Source organism: Bombina bombina, chromosome 1 (assembly GCF_027579735.1).
Source record: "Bombina bombina isolate aBomBom1 chromosome 1, aBomBom1.pri, whole genome shotgun sequence".
Lineage (NCBI taxonomy): Eukaryota > Metazoa > Chordata > Amphibia > Anura > Bombinatoridae > Bombina > Bombina bombina.
Window position 1 is genome coordinate 827,335,564 of NC_069499.1, and position 20,116 is coordinate 827,355,679.

Sequence of the window (20,116 nt, forward strand, 5' to 3'; positions counted from 1 at the left end):
GTTTAGTTTATATAAATGTAGCCACCAATCAGCAAGCACTAACCAGGTGATAAACCACAAATGGGCCGGCTTCTTAAGCTTACGTTCTTGCTTTTTCAAATAAAGATACCAACAGAACAAAGAAAAATTGATAAAAATTGATAAAAGGAGAAAATTAGAAAGTTGCTTAAACGGACACTGAACCCAATTTTTTTTCTTTCGTGATTCAGATAGAGCATGCAATTTTAAGCAACTTTCTAATTTACTCCTATTATCATTTTTTCTTCTTTCTCTTGCTATCTTTATTTGAAGGTATCTAAGCTTTTTTTTTGGCTCAGACCTCTGGACAGCACTTTTTGGTTCAGACCTCTGGACAGGTTGTTCTAAACTTACATTCTTGCATTTCAAAAAATTATACCAAGAGAATGAAGAAAAGTTGATAATAGGAGTAAATTAGAAAGTTGCTTAACATTGTATGCTCTATCTGAATCATAAAAGTTTAATTTTGACTATACTATACCTTTGACCCCCAGCATGGCTAAAGAACCACTTGGAGCATCACAACCACAGCTACCAAGTACACACAACAGGTAAGTGGCCGCCATGCCTAGCAGGCTCACTGCCCATGTGCTGATCAGGAGCTGTAATATATTGCAGCTCCAGGCAGAAATAAAGCTATGTATTTAAAGGGACGTGAAACCGAAATTTTTTCTTTCATGTATTAGATTGAGCGTACAGCTTTCCAATTTAATTTTTTTAATAAATGTGTTATTATTTATTTGCATCATTATCTCTGTATACTTTGTTAGAGTAGCAAAGCACTACTGGGAGCTAGCTGATCACACCTTTTGAAAGATTTACAAGAGGCTTATATGAACAGTCACGAATCAGCAGCTATCTCCCATTAATGTATTGCTGCTCCTGAGCCTACCTAGCTTTTCAACAAAGTGTTCCACGAGAAGGAAGCAAATTTGAATTATGAAAGTTTAATTCTGAATTGACTGTCCATAAAGGGCAAGTCAACCCAAAAAGTATGTTTACTTATGTAGATTATGTAATTGACGATTTGTACAGCCAACTGTAGCCCAATTTTAAACTAAATGTACTTTTCAAGTTAAAACAAAAAAATACCGCTCATACCGCATATAACAACCGCTATGCTACTGAGTGGTATTTTTGGTTACTTACTTAAAATGACCCCCTTGACAAAAACAGAAACACATGAACGCACAGGATTAACACGGATCACTTATGCCTAGATTTAGAGTTCTGCGGCCAAAGGGGTGCGTTAGCTTCGCGTGCTTTTTTTCCCACGCACCTTTTAAATACCACTGGTATTTAGAGTTCACAGAATGGCTGGGTTTTCAGTGCGTTAGGCTCCAAAAAGGGAGCGTAGAGCATAATTTAACGCCACTGCAACTCTAGATACCAGCGGTGCTTACGGAAGCGGCCAGCTTCAAAAACGTGCTCGTGCACGATTCCCCCATAGAAAACAATGGGGCCATTTGAGCTGAAAAAAAACCTAACACCTGCAAAAAAGCCGCGTTCAGCTCCTAACGCAGCCCCATTGTTTTCTATGGGGAAACACTTCCTACGTCTGCACCTAACACTCTAACATGTACCCCAAGTCTAAACACCCCTAACCTTACACTTATTAACCCCTATTCTGCCGCCCCCGCTATCGCTGACACCTGCATATTTTTTTTAACCCCTAATCTGCCGCTCCGTAAACCGCCGCTACTTACATTATCCCTATGTACCCCTAATCTGCTGCCCCTAACACCGCCGACCCCTATATTATATTTATTAACCCCTAATCTGCCCCCCACAACGTCGCCTCCACCTGCCTCCACTTATTAACCCCTAATCTGTCGACCGTACACCACCGCAAGCTACATTATAGCTATGTACCCCTAATCTGCTGCCCCTAACACCGCCGACCCCTATATTATATTTATTAACCCCTAATCTGCCCCCCACAACGTCGCCTCCACCTGCCTACACTTATTAACCCCTAATCTGCCGAGCGGACCGCACCGATATTATAATAAAGTTATTAACCCCTAATCCGCCTCACTCCCGCCTCAATAACCCTATAATAGTATTAACCCCTAATCTGCCCTCCCTAACATCGCCGACACCTAACTTCAAGTATTAACCCCTAATCTGCCGATCAGAGCTCACCGCTACTCTAATAAATTTTTTAACCCCTAAAGCTAATTTTAACCCTAACCCTAACACCCCCCTAAGTTAAAACAGAATTTATGTTTACCTGATAAATTACTTTCTCCAACGGTGTGTCCGGTCCACGGCGTCATCCTTACTTGTGGGATATTCTCCTCCCCAACAGGAAATGGCAAAGAGCCCAGCAAAGCTGGTCACATGATCCCTCCTAGGCTCCGCCTTCCCCAGTCATTCGACCGACGTAAAGGAGGAATATTTGCATAGGAGAAACCATATGATACCGTGGTGACTGTAGTTAAAGAAAATAAATTATCAGACCTGATTAAAAAACCAGGGCGGGCCGTGGACCGGACACACCGTTGGAGAAAGTAATTTATTAGGTAAACATAAATTCTGTTTTCTCCAACATAGGTGTGTCCGGTCCACGGCGTCATCCTTACTTGTGGGAGCCAATACCAAAGCTTTAGGACACGGATGAAGGGAGGGAGCAAATCAGGTCACCTAGATGGAAGGCACCACGGCTTGCAAAACCTTTCTCCCAAAAATAGCCTCAGAAGAAGCAAAAGTATCAAACTTGTAAAATTTAGTAAAAGTGTGCAGTGAAGACCAAGTCGCTGCCTTACATATCTGATCAACAGAAGCCTCGTTCTTGAAGGCCCATGTGGAAGCCACAGCCCTAGTGGAATGAGCTGTGATTCTTTCAGGAGGCTGCCGTCCGGCAGTCTCATAAGCCAATCTGATGATGCTTTTAATCCAAAAAGAGAGAGAGGTAGAAGTTGCTTTTTGACCTCTCCTTTTACCAGAATAAACAACAAACAAGGAAGATGTTTGTCTAAAATCCTTTGTAGCATCTAAATAGAATTTTAGAGCACGAACAACATCCAAATTGTGCAACAAACGTTCCTTCTTTGAAACTGGATTCGGACACAAAGAAGGCACGACTATCTCCTGGTTAATGTTTTTGTTAGAAACAACTTTCGGAAGAAAACCAGGTTTAGTACGTAAAACCACCTTATCTGCATGGAACACCAGATAAGGAGGAGAACACTGCAGAGCAGATAATTCTGAAGCTCTTCTAGCAGAAGAAATTGCAACCAAAAACAAAACTTTCCAAGATAATAACTTAATATCAACGGAATGTAAGGGTTCAAACGGAACCCCCTGAAGAACTGAAAGAACTAAATTGAGACTCCAAGGAGGAGTCAAAGGTTTGTAAACAGGCTTGATTCTAACCAGAGCCTGAACAAAGGCTTGAACATCTGGTACAGCTGCCAGCTTTTTGTGAAGTAACACAGACAAGGCAGAAATCTGTCCCTTCAAGGAACTAGCAGATAATCCTTTCTCCAAACCTTCTTGAAGAAAGGATAGAATCTTAGGAATTTTTACCTTGTCCCAAGGGAATCCTTTAGATTCACACCAACAGATATATTTTTTCCATATTTTGTGGTAAATTTTTCTAGTTACAGGCTTTCTGGCCTGAACAAGAGTATCAATGACAGAATCTGAGAACCCTCGCTTTGATAAGATCAAGCGTTCAATCTCCAAGCAGTCAGTTGGAGTGAGACCAGATTCGGATGTTCGAACGGACCTTGAACAAGAAGGTCTCGTCTCAAAGGTAGATTCCATGGTGGAGCCGATGACATATTCACCAGGTCTGCATACCAAGTCCTGCGTGGCCACGCAGGAGCTATCAAGATCACCGATGCTCTCTCCTGATTGATCCTGGCTACCAGCCTGGGGATGAGAGGAAACGGCGGGAATACATAAGCTAGTTTGAAGGTCCAAGGTGCTACTAGTGCATCTACTAGAGTCGCCTTGGGATCCCTGGATCTGGACCCGTAGCAAGGAACCTTGAAGTTCTGACGAGAGGCCATCAGATCCATGTCTGGAATGCCCCACAATTGAGTAATTTGGGCAAAGATTTCCGGATGGAGTTCCCACTCCCCCGGATGAAATGTCTGACGACTCAGAAAATCCGCTTCCCAATTTTCCACTCCTGGGATGTGGATTGCAGACAAGTGGCAGGAGTGAGTCACCGCCCATTGAATGATTTTGGTCACTTCTTCCATTGCCAGGGAACTCCTTGTTCCCCCCTGATGGTTGATGTACGCAACAGTCGTCATGTTGTCTGATTGAAACAGTATGAACTTGGCCTTTGCTAGCTGAGGCCAAGCCTTGAGAGCATTGAGTGTCGCTCTCAGTTCCAGAATATTTATCGGAAGAAGAGATTCTTCCCGAGACCAAAGACCCTGAGCTTTCAGGGGTCCCCAGACCGCGCCCCAGCCCACCAGACTGGCGTCGGTCGTGACAATGACCCACTCTGGTCTGCGGAAGCTCATCCCCTGTGACAGGTTGTCCAGGGACAGCCACCAACGGAGTGAATCTCTGGTCCTCTGATTTACTTGTATCGTCGGAGACAAGTCTGTATAGTCCCCATTCCACTGACTGAGCATGCACAGTTGTAATGGTCTTAGATGAATTCGCGCAAAAGGAACTATGTCCATTGCCGCTACCATCAAACCTATTACTTCCATGCACTGCGCTATGGAAGGAAGAGGAACAGAATGAAGTATTTGACAAGAGTTTAGAAGTTTTGATTTTCTGGCCTCTGTCAGAAAAATCCTCATTTCTAAGGAGTCTATTATTGTTCCCAAGAAGGGAACCCTTGTTGACGGAGATAGAGAACTTTTTTCTACGTTCACTTTCCACCCGTGAGATCTGAGAAAGGCCAGGACAATGTCCGTGTGAGCCCTTGCTTGAGGAAGGGACGACGCTTGAATCAGAATGTCGTCCAAGTAAGGTACTACTGCAATGCCCCTTGGTCTTAGCACCGCTAGAAGGGACCCTAGTACCTTTGTGAAAATCCTTGGAGCAGTGGCTAATCCGAACGGAAGTGCCACAAATTGGTAACTGAATGTTCCCTCTTTTTTGGGAACTACGAACAGATTGGAGTAGAACCCCATCCCTTGTTCTCCTAATGGAACAGGATGAATCACTCCCATTTTTAACAGGTCTTCTACACAATGTAAGAATGCCTGTTTTTTTATGTGGTCTGAAGACAATTGAGACCTGTGGAACCTCCCCCTTGGGGGAAGCCCCTTGAATTCCAGAAGATAACCTTGGGAGACTATTTCTAGTGCCCAAGGATCCAGAACATCTCTTGCCCAAGCCTGAGCGAAGAGAGAGAGTCTGCCCCCCACCAGATCCGGTCCCGGATCGGGGGCCAGCATCTCATGCTGTCTTGGTAGCAGTGGCAGGTTTCTTGGCCTGCTTTCCTTTGTTCCAGCCTTGCATTGGTCTCCAGGCTGGCTTGGCTTGAGAAGTATTACCCTCTTGCTTAGAGGACGTAGCACTTGGGGCTGGTCCGTTTCTGCGAAAGGGACGAAAATTAGGTTTATTTTTGGCCTTGAAAGACCTATCCTGAGGAAGGGCGTGGCCCTTGCCCCCAGTGATATCAGAGATAATCTCTTTCAAGTCAGGGCCAAACAGCGTTTTCCCCTTGAAAGGAATGTTAAGCAATTTGTTCTTGGAAGACGCATCAGCTGACCAAGATTTTAACCAAAGCGCTCTGCGCGCCACAATAGCAAAACCAGAATTTTTCGCCGCTAACCTAGCCAATTGCAAAGTGGCGTCTAGGGTGAAAGAATTAGCCAATTTGAGAGCATGAATTCTGTCCATAATCTCCTCATAAGAAGAAGAATTATTATTGAGCGCCTTTTCTAGCTCATCGAACCAGAAACACGCGGCTGTAGTGACAGGAACAATGCATGAAATTGGTTGTAGAAGGTAACCTTGCTGAACAAACATCTTTTTAAGCAAACCTTCTAATTTTTTATCCATAGGATCTTTGAAAGCACAACTATCTTCTATGGGTATAGTGGTGCGTTTGTTTAGAGTAGAAACCGCCCCCTCGACCTTGGGGACTGTCTGCCATAAGTCCTTTCTGGGGTCGACCATAGGAAACAATTTTTTAAATATGGGGGGAGGGACGAAAGGTATACCGGGCCTTTCCCATTCTTTATTTACAATGTCCGCCACCCGCTTGGGTATAGGAAAAGCTTCGGTGGGCCCCGGGACCTCTAGGAACTTGTCCATTTTACATAGTTTCTCTGGAATGACCAAATTCTCACAATCATCCAGAGTGGATAACACCTCCTTAAGCAGAGCGCGGAGATGTTCCAATTTAAATTTAAATGTAATCACATCAGGTTCAGCTTGTTGAGAAATTTTCCCTGAATCTGAAATTTCTCCCTCAGACAAAACTTCCCTGGCCCCCTCAGACTGGTGTAGGGGCCCTTCAGAACCAATATCATCAGCGTCCTCATGCTCTTCAGTATTTTCTAAAACAGAGCAGTCGCGCTTTCTCTGATAAGTGGGCATTTTGGCTAAAATGTTTTTGATAGAATTATCCATTACAGCCGTTAATTGTTGCATAGTAAGGAGTATTGGCGCGCTAGATGTACTAGGGGCCTCCTGAGTGGGCAAGACTGGTGTAGACGAAGGAGGGGATGATGCAGTACCATGCTTACTCCCCTCACTTGAGGAATCATCTTGGGCATCATTTTCTCTAAATTTTGTGTCACATAAATCACATCTATTTAAATGAGAAGGAACCTTGGCTTCCCCACATTCAGAACACAGTCTATCTGGTAGTTCAGACATGTTAAACAGGCATAAACTTGATAACAAAGTACAAAAAACGTTTTAAAATAAAACCGTTACTGTCACTTTAAATTTTAAACTGAACACACTTTATTACTGCAATTGCGAAAAAGTATGAAGGAATTGTTCAAAATTCACCAAAATTTCACCACAGTGTCTTAAAGCCTTAAAAGTATTGCACACCAAATTTGGAAGCTTTAACCCTTAAAATAACGGAACCGGAGCCGTTTTTATATTTAACCCCTTTACAGTCCCTGGTATCTGCTTTGCTGAGACCCAACCAAGCCCAAAGGGGAATACGATACCAAATGACGCCTTCAGAAAGTTTTTTCTATGTATCAGAGCTCCTCACACATGCATCTGCATGTCATGCTTCTCAAAAACAAGTGCGCAATACAGGCGCGAAAATGAGACTCTGCCTATGATTAGGGAAAGCCCCTAGAGAATAAGGTGTCCAATACAGTGCCTGCCGGTTATTTTACATAATTCCCAAGATTAAAATAATTCCTCAAGGCTATAGAGTATAAAATATGTTTATATATAAATCGATTTAGCCCAGAAAATGTCTACAGTCTTAAAAAGCCCTTGTGAAGCCCTTTTTTTCTTTCTGTAATAAAAATGGCTTACCGGATCCCATAGGGAAAATGACAGCTTCCAGCATTACATCGTCTTGTTAGAATGTGTCATACCTCAAGCAGCAAAAGTCTGCTCACTGTTCCCCCAACTGAAGTTAATTCCTCTCAACAGTCCTGTGTGGAAACAGCCATCGATTTTAGTAACGGTTGCTAAAATCATTTTCCTCTTACAAACAGAAATCTTCATCTCTTTTCTGTTTCAGAGTAAATAGTACATACCAGCACTATTTTAAAATAACAAACTCTTGATTGAATAATAAAAACTACAGTTAAACACTAAAAAACTCTAAGCCATCTCCGTGGAGATGTTGCCTGTACAGCGGCAAAGAGAATGACTGGGGAAGGCGGAGCCTAGGAGGGATCATGTGACCAGCTTTGCTGGGCTCTTTGCCATTTCCTGTTGGGGAGGAGAATATCCCACAAGTAAGGATGACGCCGTGGACCGGACACACCTATGTTGGAGAAATATAATTTTATTCTAACAAAATAAATTAACTCTTATTAAATAAATTATTCCTATTTAAATCTAAATACTTACCTGTAAAATAAATCCTAATATAGCTACAATATAAATTATAATTATATTATAGCTATTTTAGGATTCATATTTATTTTACAGGCAACTTTGTATTTATTTTAACCAGGTACAATAGCTATTAAATAGTTAAGAACTATTTAATAGCTAAAATAGTTAAAATAATTACAAAATTACCTGTAAAATAAATCCTAACCTAAGTTACAATTAAACCTAACACTACACTATCAATAAATTAATTAAATACAATACCTACAATTATCTACAATTTAACCTAACACTACACTATCAATAAATTAATTAAATACAATATCTACAATTATCTACAATTAAACCTAACACTACACTATCAATAAATTATTTAAATAAAATATCTACAAATAAATACAATGAAATAAACTAACTAAAGTACAAAAAATAAAAAAGAACTAAGTTACAAAAAATAAAAAAAGATTTACAAACATTAGAAAAATATTACAACAATTTTAAACTAATTACACCTACTCTAAGCCCCCTAATAAAATAACAAAGCCCCCCAAAATAAAAAATGCCCTACCCTATTCTAAATTAGAAAAGTTCAAAGCTCTTTTACCTTACCAGCCCTGAACAGGGCCCTTTTCGGGGCATGCCCCAAAGAATTCAGCTCTTTTGCCTGTAAAAAAAAACATACAATACCCCCCCAACATTACAACCCACCACCCACATACCCCTAATCTAACCCAAACCCCCCTTAAATAAACCTAACACTAAGCCCCTGAAGATCTTCCTCCCTTAGCTGCACCTCACCGGGTCCCGATCTGTCCAGAAGAGCCTCCGATGTCTTGATCCAAGCCCAAGCGGGGGGCTGAAGAGTGACGTCCATCCTCGGGCTGAAGTCTGGATCCAAGCGGCGGCTGAAGAAATCCATCATCGGCTGAAGTCGGAAGTCCATCATCCGGATGAAGTCTTCTATCAAGCCGCATCTTCAATCTTCTTTCTTCTGGAGCGGAGCGGAGCCATCTTCTTTCCAACCGACGCGGATCCAACCTCTTCAACCGACGCCTACTCGCCGAATGACGGTTCCTTTAAATGACGTCATCCAAGATGGCGTCCCTCGAATTCCGATTGGCTGATAGGATTCTATCAGCCAATCGGAATTAAGGTAGGAATATTCTGATCAGAATCAAGTTCAATCCGATTGGCTGATCCAATCAGCCAATCAGATTGAGCTCGCATTCTATTGGCTGTTCCGATCAGCCAATAGATTAGGGGTATGTGGGTGGTGGGTTGTAATGTTGGGGGGGGGGGGGTATTGTATGTTTTTTTTTTACAGGCAAAAGAGCTGAATTCTTTGGGGCATGCCCCGCAAAGGGCCCTGTTCAGGGCTGGTAAGGTAAAAGAGCTTTGAACTTTTTTAATTTAGAATAGGGTAGGGCATTTTTTATTATTTTGTTATTTTATTAGGGGGCTTAGAGTAGGTGTAATTAGTTTAAAATTGTTGTAATATTTTTCTAATGTTTGTAAATATTTTTTTATTTTTTGTAACTTAGTTCTTTTTAATTTTTCGTACTTTAGTTAGTTTATTTCATTGTATTTATTTGTAGATATTTTATTTAAATAATTTATTGATAGTGTAGTGCTAGGTTTAATTGTAGATAATTGTAGATATTGTATTTAATTAATTTATTGATAGTGTAGTGTTAGGTTTAATTGTAGATAATTGTAGGTATTGTATTTAATTAATTTATTGATAGTGTAGTGTTAGGTTTAATTGTAACTTAGGTTAGGATTTATTTTACAGGTAATTTTGTAATTATTTTAACTATTTTAGCTATTAAATAGTTCTTAACTATTTAATAGCTATTGTACCTGGTTAAAATAAATACAAAGTTGCCTGTAAAATAAATATTAATCCTAAAATAGCTATAATATAATTATAATTTATATTGTAGATATATTAGGATTTATTTTACAGGTAAGTATTTAGATTTAAATAGGAATAATTTATTTAATAAGAGTTAATTTATTTAGTTAGAATAAAATTATATCTAACTTAGGGGGGTGTTAGGGTTAAAATTAGCTTTAGGGGTTAAATTTTTTTATTAGAGTAGCGGTGAGCTCCGATCGGCAGATTAGGGGTTAATACTTGAAGTTAGGTGTCGGCGATGTTAGGGAGGGCAGATTAGGGGTTAATACTATTTATTATAGGGTTATTGAGGCGGGAGTGAGGCGGATTAGGGGTTAATAACTTTATTATAATAGCGGTGCGGTCTGCTCGGCAGATTAGGGGTTAATAAGTGTAGGCAGGTGGAGGCGACGTTGTGGGGGGGCAGATTAGGGGTTAATAAATATAATATAGGGGTCGGCGGTGTTAGGGGCAGCAGATTATGGGTACATAGCTATAATGTAGCTGGCGGCGGCGTGCGGACAGCAGATTAGGGGTTAATAAGTGTAGGCAGGTGGAGGCGACGTTGTGGGGGGCAGATTAGGGGTTAATAAATATAGGGGTCGGCGGTGTTAGGGGCAGCAGATTAGGGGTACATAGGGATAACGTAGTTGGCGGCAGTGTACGGAGCGGAAGATTAGGGGTTAAAAATTTTTTATAGAGTGGCGGCGATGTGGGGGGTCCTCGGTTTAGGGGTACATAGGTAGTTTATGGGTGTTAGTGTACTTTAGAGCACAGTAGTTAAGAGCTTTATAAACCGGCGTTGGCCCAGAAAGCTCTTAACTACTGACTTTTTTCTGCGGCTGGAGTTTTGTCGTTAGATTTCTAACGCTCACTTCAGCCACGACTCTAAATACCGGCGTTAGAAAGATCCCATTGAAAAGATAGGATACGCAATTGACGTAAGGGGATCTGCGGTATGGAAAAGTCGCGGCTGCAAAGCGAGCGTTAGACCCTTTCCTGACTGACTCCAAATACCGGCGGTAGCCTAAAACCAGCGTTAGGAGCCTCTAACGCTGGTTTTCCCGGCTACCGCCCAACTCTAAATCTAGGCCTTAGTGAAAGCTGGCAATTCAGTTTGGGTGACGGCAGGAAAAGGAGGGGTCAGGCGGCCATTTCAAAACAGCAGGAGGAGAACTAGTAAGTGTTTTAATTTGAAAAATATATTTAGATCAAAACTCGGCTACAGTTGGATGTAAAAATTGTTAATTACATAATCTAAATAAGAAGTAATAATTTTTGGGTTGACTTGCCCTTTCAAGTACCTACTTTGTCTCTGTGTTTACAGGCAGTCTCTCAAGTGATTCCTCCTCACAGGAGGAATAGAGAGACAAACCTTTGTTCTCAGAGCAGCCTTCTACTAGCTAGCTAATTGCACTAGCTGAGAGCACCTGAAATGTAACTGTTCTCAGTCTGGAAAAACAGAGTTCCATTCTCCTGCTATCATATATATGATCTCTGACCCTGTCACAGTATGTATGTACGTACGAATGTATGTACATATATTAATTCCAGTAGAGTGGTACCACTAAGTATACCTTACCACCTTAAAGGGATACTAAACCCAATGTTTTTCTTTTATGATTCAGATAGAGCATGCAATATTAATCAACTTTCTAATTTACTCCTATTATCAATTTTTCTTTGTTCTCTTGCTATCTTTATTTAAAAAGCAGGAATGAGAACCTGGGTTATGTTTGCTTATTGGTGGCTAAATGTCAGCCACCAATAAGCACTCACTACCCATGGCGCTGAACCTAAAATGGGCTGGCTGCTAAGCTTTACATTCCTGCTTTTTAAATAAAGATAACAAGAGAACAAAGAAAAATTGATACTAGGAGTAAATTAGAAAGTTGCTTTAAATGTCATGCTCTATCTGAGTCATGCAAGAAAAAAACAGAATTTATGTTTACCTGATAAATTTCTTTCTCCTACGGTGTGTCCTGTCCACGGCTTCATCCTTACTTGTGGGATATTCTCTTCCCCTACAGGAAATGGCAAAGAGAGCACACAGCAAAAGCTGTCCATATAGCCCCCCTCTGGCTCCGCCCCCCAGTCATTCGACCGACGGTTAGGAGAAAAAGGAGAAACTATAGGGTGCCGTGGTGACTGTAGTGTACAGAAATAAAAATTTTAAACCTGACTAAAAGCCAGGGCGGGCCGTGGACCGGACACACCGTAGGAGAAAGAAATTTATCAGGTAAACATAAATTCTGTTTTCTCCTACATTGGTGTGTCCAGTCAATACCAAAGCTTTAGGACACGGATGAAGGGAGGGAACAAGTCAGGTAACCTAAACGGAAGGCACCACAGCTTGCAAAACCTTTCTCCCAAAAACAGCCTCCGAAGAAGCATAAGTATCGAATTTGTAAAATTTGGCAAAAGTATGCAGAGAAGACCAAGTCGCTGCCTTACAGATCTGTTCAACAGAAGCCTCGTTCTTGAAGGCCCATGTGGAAGCCACAGCTCTAGTAGAGTGAGCTGTAATTCGTTCAGGAGGCTGCCGTCCGGCAGTCTCATAAGCCAATCGAATGATGCTTTTCAGCCAAAAGGAAAGAGAGGTAGCAGTAGCTTTCTGCCCTCTCCTCTTACCAGAATAAACGACAAACAAGGATGATGTCTGTCTGAAATCCTTTGTTGCTTCTAAATAGAATTTTAAAGCACGGACCACATCTAGGTTGTGTAACAAACGTTCCTTCTTCGAAACTGGATTCGGACACAGAGAAGGAACAACTATTTCCTGGTTAATATTCCTTTTGGAAACCACTTTTGGAAGAAAACCAGGCTTGGTACGTAAAACTACCTTATCTGTATGGAATACCAGATAGGGTGAAGTACACTGCAAAGCAGAAAATTCAGAAACTCTTCTAGCAGAAGAAATAGCAACCAAAAACAGAACTTTCCAAGATAGTAACTTAATATCTATGGAATGTAAGGGTTCAAACGGAACCCCTTGAAGAACTGAAAGAACTAAGTTTAGACTCCATGGAGGAGTCATAGGTCTGTAGACAGGCTTGATTCTGACTAACGCCTGTACAAACGCCTGTACATCTGGCACGGCTGCCAGACGTTTGTGCAACAAAACAGACAGAGCAGATATCTGTCCTTTTAAAGAACTAGCTGACAAACCTTTATCCAAACCCTCTTGGAGAAAGGAAAGTATCCTAGGAATTTAAATTTTACTCCAAGAGAATCCCTTGGATTCGCACCAACGGATATATTTTTGCCATATCTTATGGTAAATTTTCCTAGTTACAGGTTTTCTGGCTTGAACCAGAGTATCTATAACCGAATCTGAAAACCCACGCTTAGATAGAATTAAGCGTTCAATTTCCAAGCAGTAAGTTGCAGAGAGACTAGATTTGGATGTTCGAATGGACCTTGTACTAGAAGATCCTGCTGTTCAGAGCGGCAAAGAGAATGACTGGGAGGCGGAGCCAGCGGGGGGGGGGCTATATGGACAGCTTTTGCTGTGTGCTCTCTTTGCCATTTCCTGTAGGGGAAGAGAATATCCCACAAGTAAGGATGAAGCCGTGGACCGGACACACCAATGTAGGAGAAATGAGGGTTTAGTATCCCTTTAAGTTTGTAAAATTCTTTGTAAGCAGTTAAAATGTATTAAATGGTTCTGTTTTTCCCACATGAACAAATGCTTTAGTGCTTCCACATACTCACAGGTGAGGTACAGCGTGGTCTCATCCACCCGCGCCTGAGCAGGTTTAATGTCAAGCTCCACACTTGCAGTATCAAGGCTACGTTGGTTGGTTTTAGAATTATAACAGGAAGCTGAGCGACAGTGATCCCGCAGCCACACATAATCAAAGCGCATAACATTTCCTGAGTATAATAGTTCTGTGAAAAAACAGAGAACAAATGCTGCAATAAGAAAACTTATATTGCAAAGGTTGTCAAAACAAAAATATTGCAAGAATGTCATTAAAAATATATTCATGATTATAATTACTGAGTGTAATTATTCTATTTTACGTAGAATATTTAAAGGGACAGAAAACCCCAAAATTTTCTTTCATGATTTGGATATAATGTGCAATTTTATCAACTTTCCAATTTACTTTACTATTATCAAATTTGCTTCACTCTCTTGTTATCCTTTTCTGAAGGAACATCATTGCCCTATTGGCAGCTAGCTGAACACATCTAGTATGCCAATCACAAGAGACAAATGTGTGCAGGCACCACTCAGCAGCTAGCTCCCACTAGTGTAGGATATGTGCATATTCTTTTTTCAACAAGGGATACCAAAAGAACGAAGCACATTTGAAAATAAAAGTAAATTTAAAAGTATCTTAAAATGACACGCTCTATCTGAATCGTGCAAGTTTAATTTTGACTTTACTATCCCTTTAAGAAGTCACTGTAAATCATACATCAAAAAAAAAAAAAATATTACCTAGTTGTCTAGTTGTTAATTTTAGTGCAGCTATAAGTAAGTTGGAACAGACTTTTTTTACATGTCTGATAACCCTGGTATGGAATTTGTCTTAAATTTGTCAGTCACTACAAATTAGAAAACCGGAAGCAAATCTTTTCAGGAGTTCTCTATATGTAGTTGTTAGGTGCACAACCCAAACAGTTGCACAGTTATAGATGAAAGTTGGTAAACAGAGAAAGAGCAACATGTCCTCTAGTATCCAGGCATTAGGTTTTTTTCTCTGATGATGGGGGCAGATGATGAGCAATAGTGAAAAGCAATATAATCGGACTTCAGGGTTCCTCAAAATGTCATATTAAGGGGAGCTTAATATTTTGATAGACATCAAAGGAAAATTAAACACAGTAGAATTACAAAATATAAATAACATAAAAAATATGCGATAATACCTATTTTTTATTTCAAATGAGCAGGAGATTTTTTCTTTTAACAAATTTCAATTGATTTTACTTTTTTTTTTCAAATTGCATTGTATCTGAATCATGAAAGTTTAAGTCAAAATAAAACTTTCTTTACTCAGATAGAACTTATCTATGTTATCTAATTTGATTTGTACCTTGGTAGGTTCAGGAACATAAATGCAATACTGGGAGCTAGCTGCTGAATTAGTAGTTGCACATTTATGCCTCTTGTCATTGGTTCACCCAATGTGTTCAGCTAGCTCCCAGTAGTTCTGATATTTCAATAAAGCATTACAAAACAATGAAGCAAATTTGATAATAAAAGTAAATTGGAAAAGTGGTTAATTTTTTTACCACACTTCTTTTTAAAATAGCCATTATAAAGGCTTCAACACAACATTTAACAGAATACATCAAGCTAGATGAATAATCTTCTATACAATTTATCATTTATTTAATGAGCCATAATTTTCATGTCACAGACAAAAAACATAATTTATGTAAGAACTTACCTGATAAATTCATTTCTTTCATATTAGCAAGAGTCCATGAGCTAGTGACGTATGGGATATACATTCCTACCAGGAGGGGCAAAGTTTCCCAAACCTCAAAATGCCTATAAATACACCCCTCACCACACCCACAAATCAGTTTAACGAATAGCCAAGAAGTGGGGTGATAAGAAAAAAGTGTGAAGCATAAATATAAGGAATTGGAATAATTGTGCTTTATACAAAAAAATCATAACCACCACAAAAAAGGGTGGGCCTCATGGACTCTTGCTAATATGAAAGAAATGAATTTATCAGGTAAGTTCTTACATAAATTATGTTTTCTTTCATGTAATTAGCAAGAGTCCATGAGCTAGTGACGTATGGGATAATGACTACCCAAGATGTGGATCTTCCACGCAAGAGTCACTAGAGAGGGAGGGATAAAATAAAGACAGCCAATTCCGCTGAAAAAAATCCACACCCAAAAATAAAGTTTAAATCTTATAAAGAAAAAAACTGAAAATATAAGCAGAAGATTCAAACTGAAACAGCTGCCTGAAGTACTTTTCTACCAAAAACTGCTTCAGAAGAAGAAAACACATCAAAATGGTAGAATTTAGTAAAAGTATGCAAAGAAGACCAAGTTGCTGCTTTGCAAATCTGATCAACCGAAGCTTCATTCCTAAACGCCCAGGAAGTAGAAACTGACCTAGTAGAATGAGCTGTAATCCTTTGAGGCGGAGCTTTACCCGACTCGACATAAGCATGATGAATTAAAGATTTCAACCAAGATGCCAAAGAAATGGCAGAGGCCTTCTGACCTTTCCTAGAACCGGAAAAGATAACAAATAGACTAGAAGTCTTTCGGAAATTCTTAGTAGCTTCAACATAATATTTCAAAGCTCTAACTACATCCAAAGAATGCAATGATTTCTCCTTAGAATTCTTAGGATTAGGACATAATGAAGGAACCACAATTTCTCTACTAATGTTAGAATTCACAACCTTAGGTAAAAATTTAAAAGAAGTTCGCAACACCGCCTTATCCTGGTGAAAAATCAGAAAAGGAGACTCACAAGAAAGAGCAGATAATTCAGAAACTCTTCTGGCAGAAGAGATGGCCAAAAGGAACAAAACTTTCCAAGAAAGTAATTTAATGTCCAATGAATGCATAGGTTCAAACGGAGGAGCTTAAAGAGCCCACAGAACCAAATTCAAACTCCAAGGAGGAGAAATTGACTTAATGACAGGTTTAATACGAACCAAAGCTTGTACAAAACAATGAATATCAGGAAGATTAGCAATCTTTCTGTGAAAAAGAACAGAAAGAGCAGAAATTTGTCCTTTCAAGGAACTTGCAGACAAACCTTTATCCTGAAGAAACTGTAAAATTCTCGGAATTCTAAAAGAATGCCAGGAAAAATGATGAGAAAGACACCAATAAATATAAGTCTTCCAGACTCTATAATATATCTCCCTAGATACGGATTTACGAGCCTGTAACATAGTGTTAATCACAGAGTCAGAGAAACCTCTTTGACTAAGACTCAAGCGTTCAATCTCCATACCTTTAAATTTAAGGATTTGAGATCCTGATGGAAAAAAGGACCTTGCGACAGAAGGTCTGGTCTTAACGGAAGAGTCCACGGTTGGCAAGAGGCCATCCGGACAAGATCCGCATACCAAAACCTGTGAGGCCATGCTGGAGCTACCAGCAGAACAAACGAGCATTCCTTCAGAATCTTGGAGATTACTCTTGGAAGAAGAACTAGAGGCGGAAAGATATAGGCAGGATGATACTTCCAAGGAAGTGACAATGCATCCACTGCTTCCGCTTGAGGATCCCTGGATCTGGACAGTTACCTGCGAAATTTCTTGTTTAGATGAGAGGCCATCAGATCTATTTCTGGAAGTCCCCACATTTGAACAATCTGAAGAAATACCTCTGGGTGAAGAGACCATTCGCCCGGATGTAACGTTTGGCGACTGAGATAATCCGCTTCCCAATTGTCTATACCTGGGATATGAACAGCAGAAACTAGACAGGAGCTGGATTCCGCCCATACCAAAATTTGAGATACTTCTTTCATAGCCAGAGGACTGTGTGTCCCTCCTTGATGATTGATGTATGCCACAGTTGTGACATTGTCTGTCTGAAAACAAATGAACGATTCTCTCTTCAGAAGAGGCCATGACTGAAGAGCTCTGAAAATTGCACGGAGTTCCAAAATATTGATTGGTAATCTCACCTCCTGAGATTCCCAAACCCCTTGTGCTGTCAGAGACCCCCACACAGCTCCCCAACCTGTAAGACTTGCATCTGTTGAAATTACAGTCCAGGTCGGAAGAACAAAAGAAGCCCCCTGAACTAAACGATGGTGATCTGTCCACCACGTCAGAGAGTGTCGTACAATCTGTTTTAAAGATATTAATTGAGATATCTTTGTGTAATCCCTGCACCACTGGTCCAGCATAGAGAGCTGAAGAGGTCGCATGTGAAAACGAGCAAAGGGGATCGCGTCCGATGCAGCAGTCATAAGACCTAGAATTTCCATGCATAAGGCTACCGAAGGGAATGATTGTGACTGAAGGTTTCGACAAGCTGATATCAATTTTAGACGTCGCTTGTCTGTCAAAGACAGAGTCATGGACACTGAATCTATCTGGAAACCTAAAAAGGTTACCCTTGACTGAGGAATCAATGAACTTTTTGGTAAATTGATCCTCCAACCATGACCTTGAAGAAACAACACAAGTCGATTTGTATGAGATTCTGCTAAATGTGAAGACTGAGCAAGTACCAAGATATTGTCCAAATAAAGAAATACCACAATACCCTGCTCTCTGATTACAGACAGAAGGGCACCGAGAACCTTTGTAAAAATTCTTGGAGCTGTTGCTAGGCCAAACGGTAGAGCCACAAACTGGTAATGCTTGTCTAGGAAAGAGAATCTCAGAAACTGATAGTGATCTGGATGAATCGGAATATGCAGATATGCATCCTGTAAATCTATTGTAGACATATAATGCCCTTGCTGAACAAAAGGCAGGATAGTCCTTACAGTTACCATTTTGAATGTTGGTATCCTTACATAACGATTCAATATTTTTAGATCCAGAACTGGTCTGAAGGAATTCTCCTTCTTTGGTACAATGAAGAGATTTGAATAAAACCCCAGCCCCTGTTCCAGAACTGGAACTGGCAAAATTACTCCAGCCAACTCTAGATCTGAAACACATTTCAGAAATGCTTGAGCCTTCGCTGGGTTTACTGGGACACGGGAAAGAAAAAATCTCTTTGCAGGAGGCCTTATCTTGAAGCCAATTCTGTACGCTTCTGAAACAATATTCTGAATCCAAAGATTGTGAACGGAATTGATCCAAATTTCTTTGAAAAAACGTAATCTGCCCCCTACCAGCTGAGCTGGAATGAGGGCCGCACCTTCATGTGGACTTAGGAACTGGCTTTGGTTTTCTAAAAGGCTTGGATTTATTCCAGACTGGAGATGGTTTCCAAACTGATACCGCTCCTGAGGATGAAGGATCAGGCTTTTGTTTCTTGTTGTGACGAAAGGAACGAAAACGATTATTAGACCTAAATTTACCTTTAGATTTTTTATCCTGTGGTAAAAAAGTTCCTTTCCCTCCAGTAACAGTTGAGATAATAGAATCCAACTGAGAACCAAATAATTTATTACCCTGGAAAGAAAGGGAAAGCAGAGTAGACTTAGAAGACATATCAGCATTCCAAGTTTTAAGCCATAAAGCTCTTCTAGCTAAAATAGCTAGAGACATATACCTGACATCAACTCTAATGATATCAAAGATGGCATCACAAATAAAATTATTAGCATGTTGAAGAAGATTAATAATGCTATGAGAATTATGATCTGTTACTTGTTGTGCTAAAGCTTCTAACCAAAAAGTTGAAGCTGCAGCAACATCCGCTAAAGATATAGCAGGTCTAAGAAGATTACCTGAACACAAGTAAGCTTTTCTTAGAAAGGATTCAATTTTCCTATCTAAAGGATCCTTAAAGGAAGTACTATCTGCCGTAGGAATAGTAGTACGCTTAGCAAGAGTAGAGACAGCCCCATCAACCTTAGGGATTTTGTCCCAAAACTCTAATCTGTCAGATGGCACAGGATATAATTGCTTAAAACGTTTAGAAGGAGTAAATGAATTACCCAAATTATTCCATTCCCTGGAAATTACTTCAGAAATAGCATCAGGGACAGGAAAAACTTCTGGAATAACTACAGGAGATTTAAAAACTTTATCTAAATGTTTAGATTTAGTATCAAGAGGACCAGAATCCTCTATTTCTAATGCAATTAGGACTTCTTTAAGTAAAGAACGAATAAATTCCATTTTAAATAAATATGAAGATTTATCAGCATCAACCTCTGAGACAGAATCCTCTGAACCAGAAGAACCATTATCAGAATCAGAATGATGATGTTCATTTAAAAATTCATCTGAAAAATGAGAAGTTTTAAAAGACTTTTTACGTTTACTAGAAGGAGGAATAACAGACATAGCCTTCTTAATGGATTTAGAAACAAAATCTCTTATGTTATCAGGAACACTCTGAGTATTAGATGTTGACGGAACAGCAACAGGTAATGTAACAGTACTAAAGGAAATATTATCTGCATTAACAAGTTTGTCATGACAATCAGTACAAACAACAGCTGGAGGAACAGATACCATAAGTTTACAGCAGATACACTTAGCTTTGGTAGATCCAGCACCAGGCAGCGATTTTCCAGAAGTATCTTCTGACTCAGTTTCAACGTGGGACATCTTGCAATATGTAATAGAAAAAACAACATATAAAGCAAAATTG

General features: G+C 40.0%; 1 protein-coding gene across 6 annotated transcripts in view; it reads right to left on the minus strand.

The window, feature by feature from the left end:
• The window catches only part of TMLHE (trimethyllysine hydroxylase, epsilon), a 427,780-nt gene that overhangs the window by 136,479 nt on the left and 271,185 nt on the right, over positions 1 to 20,116 (minus strand). For all 6 annotated transcript variants that reach the window (XM_053699428.1, XM_053699431.1, XM_053699427.1 and 3 more), the window contains one exon: positions 13,595 to 13,771. In XM_053699428.1, coding sequence (XP_053555403.1) covers positions 13,595 to 13,771 — 177 coding nt within the window. The remainder of the gene's footprint in view (positions 1 to 13,594; positions 13,772 to 20,116) is intronic.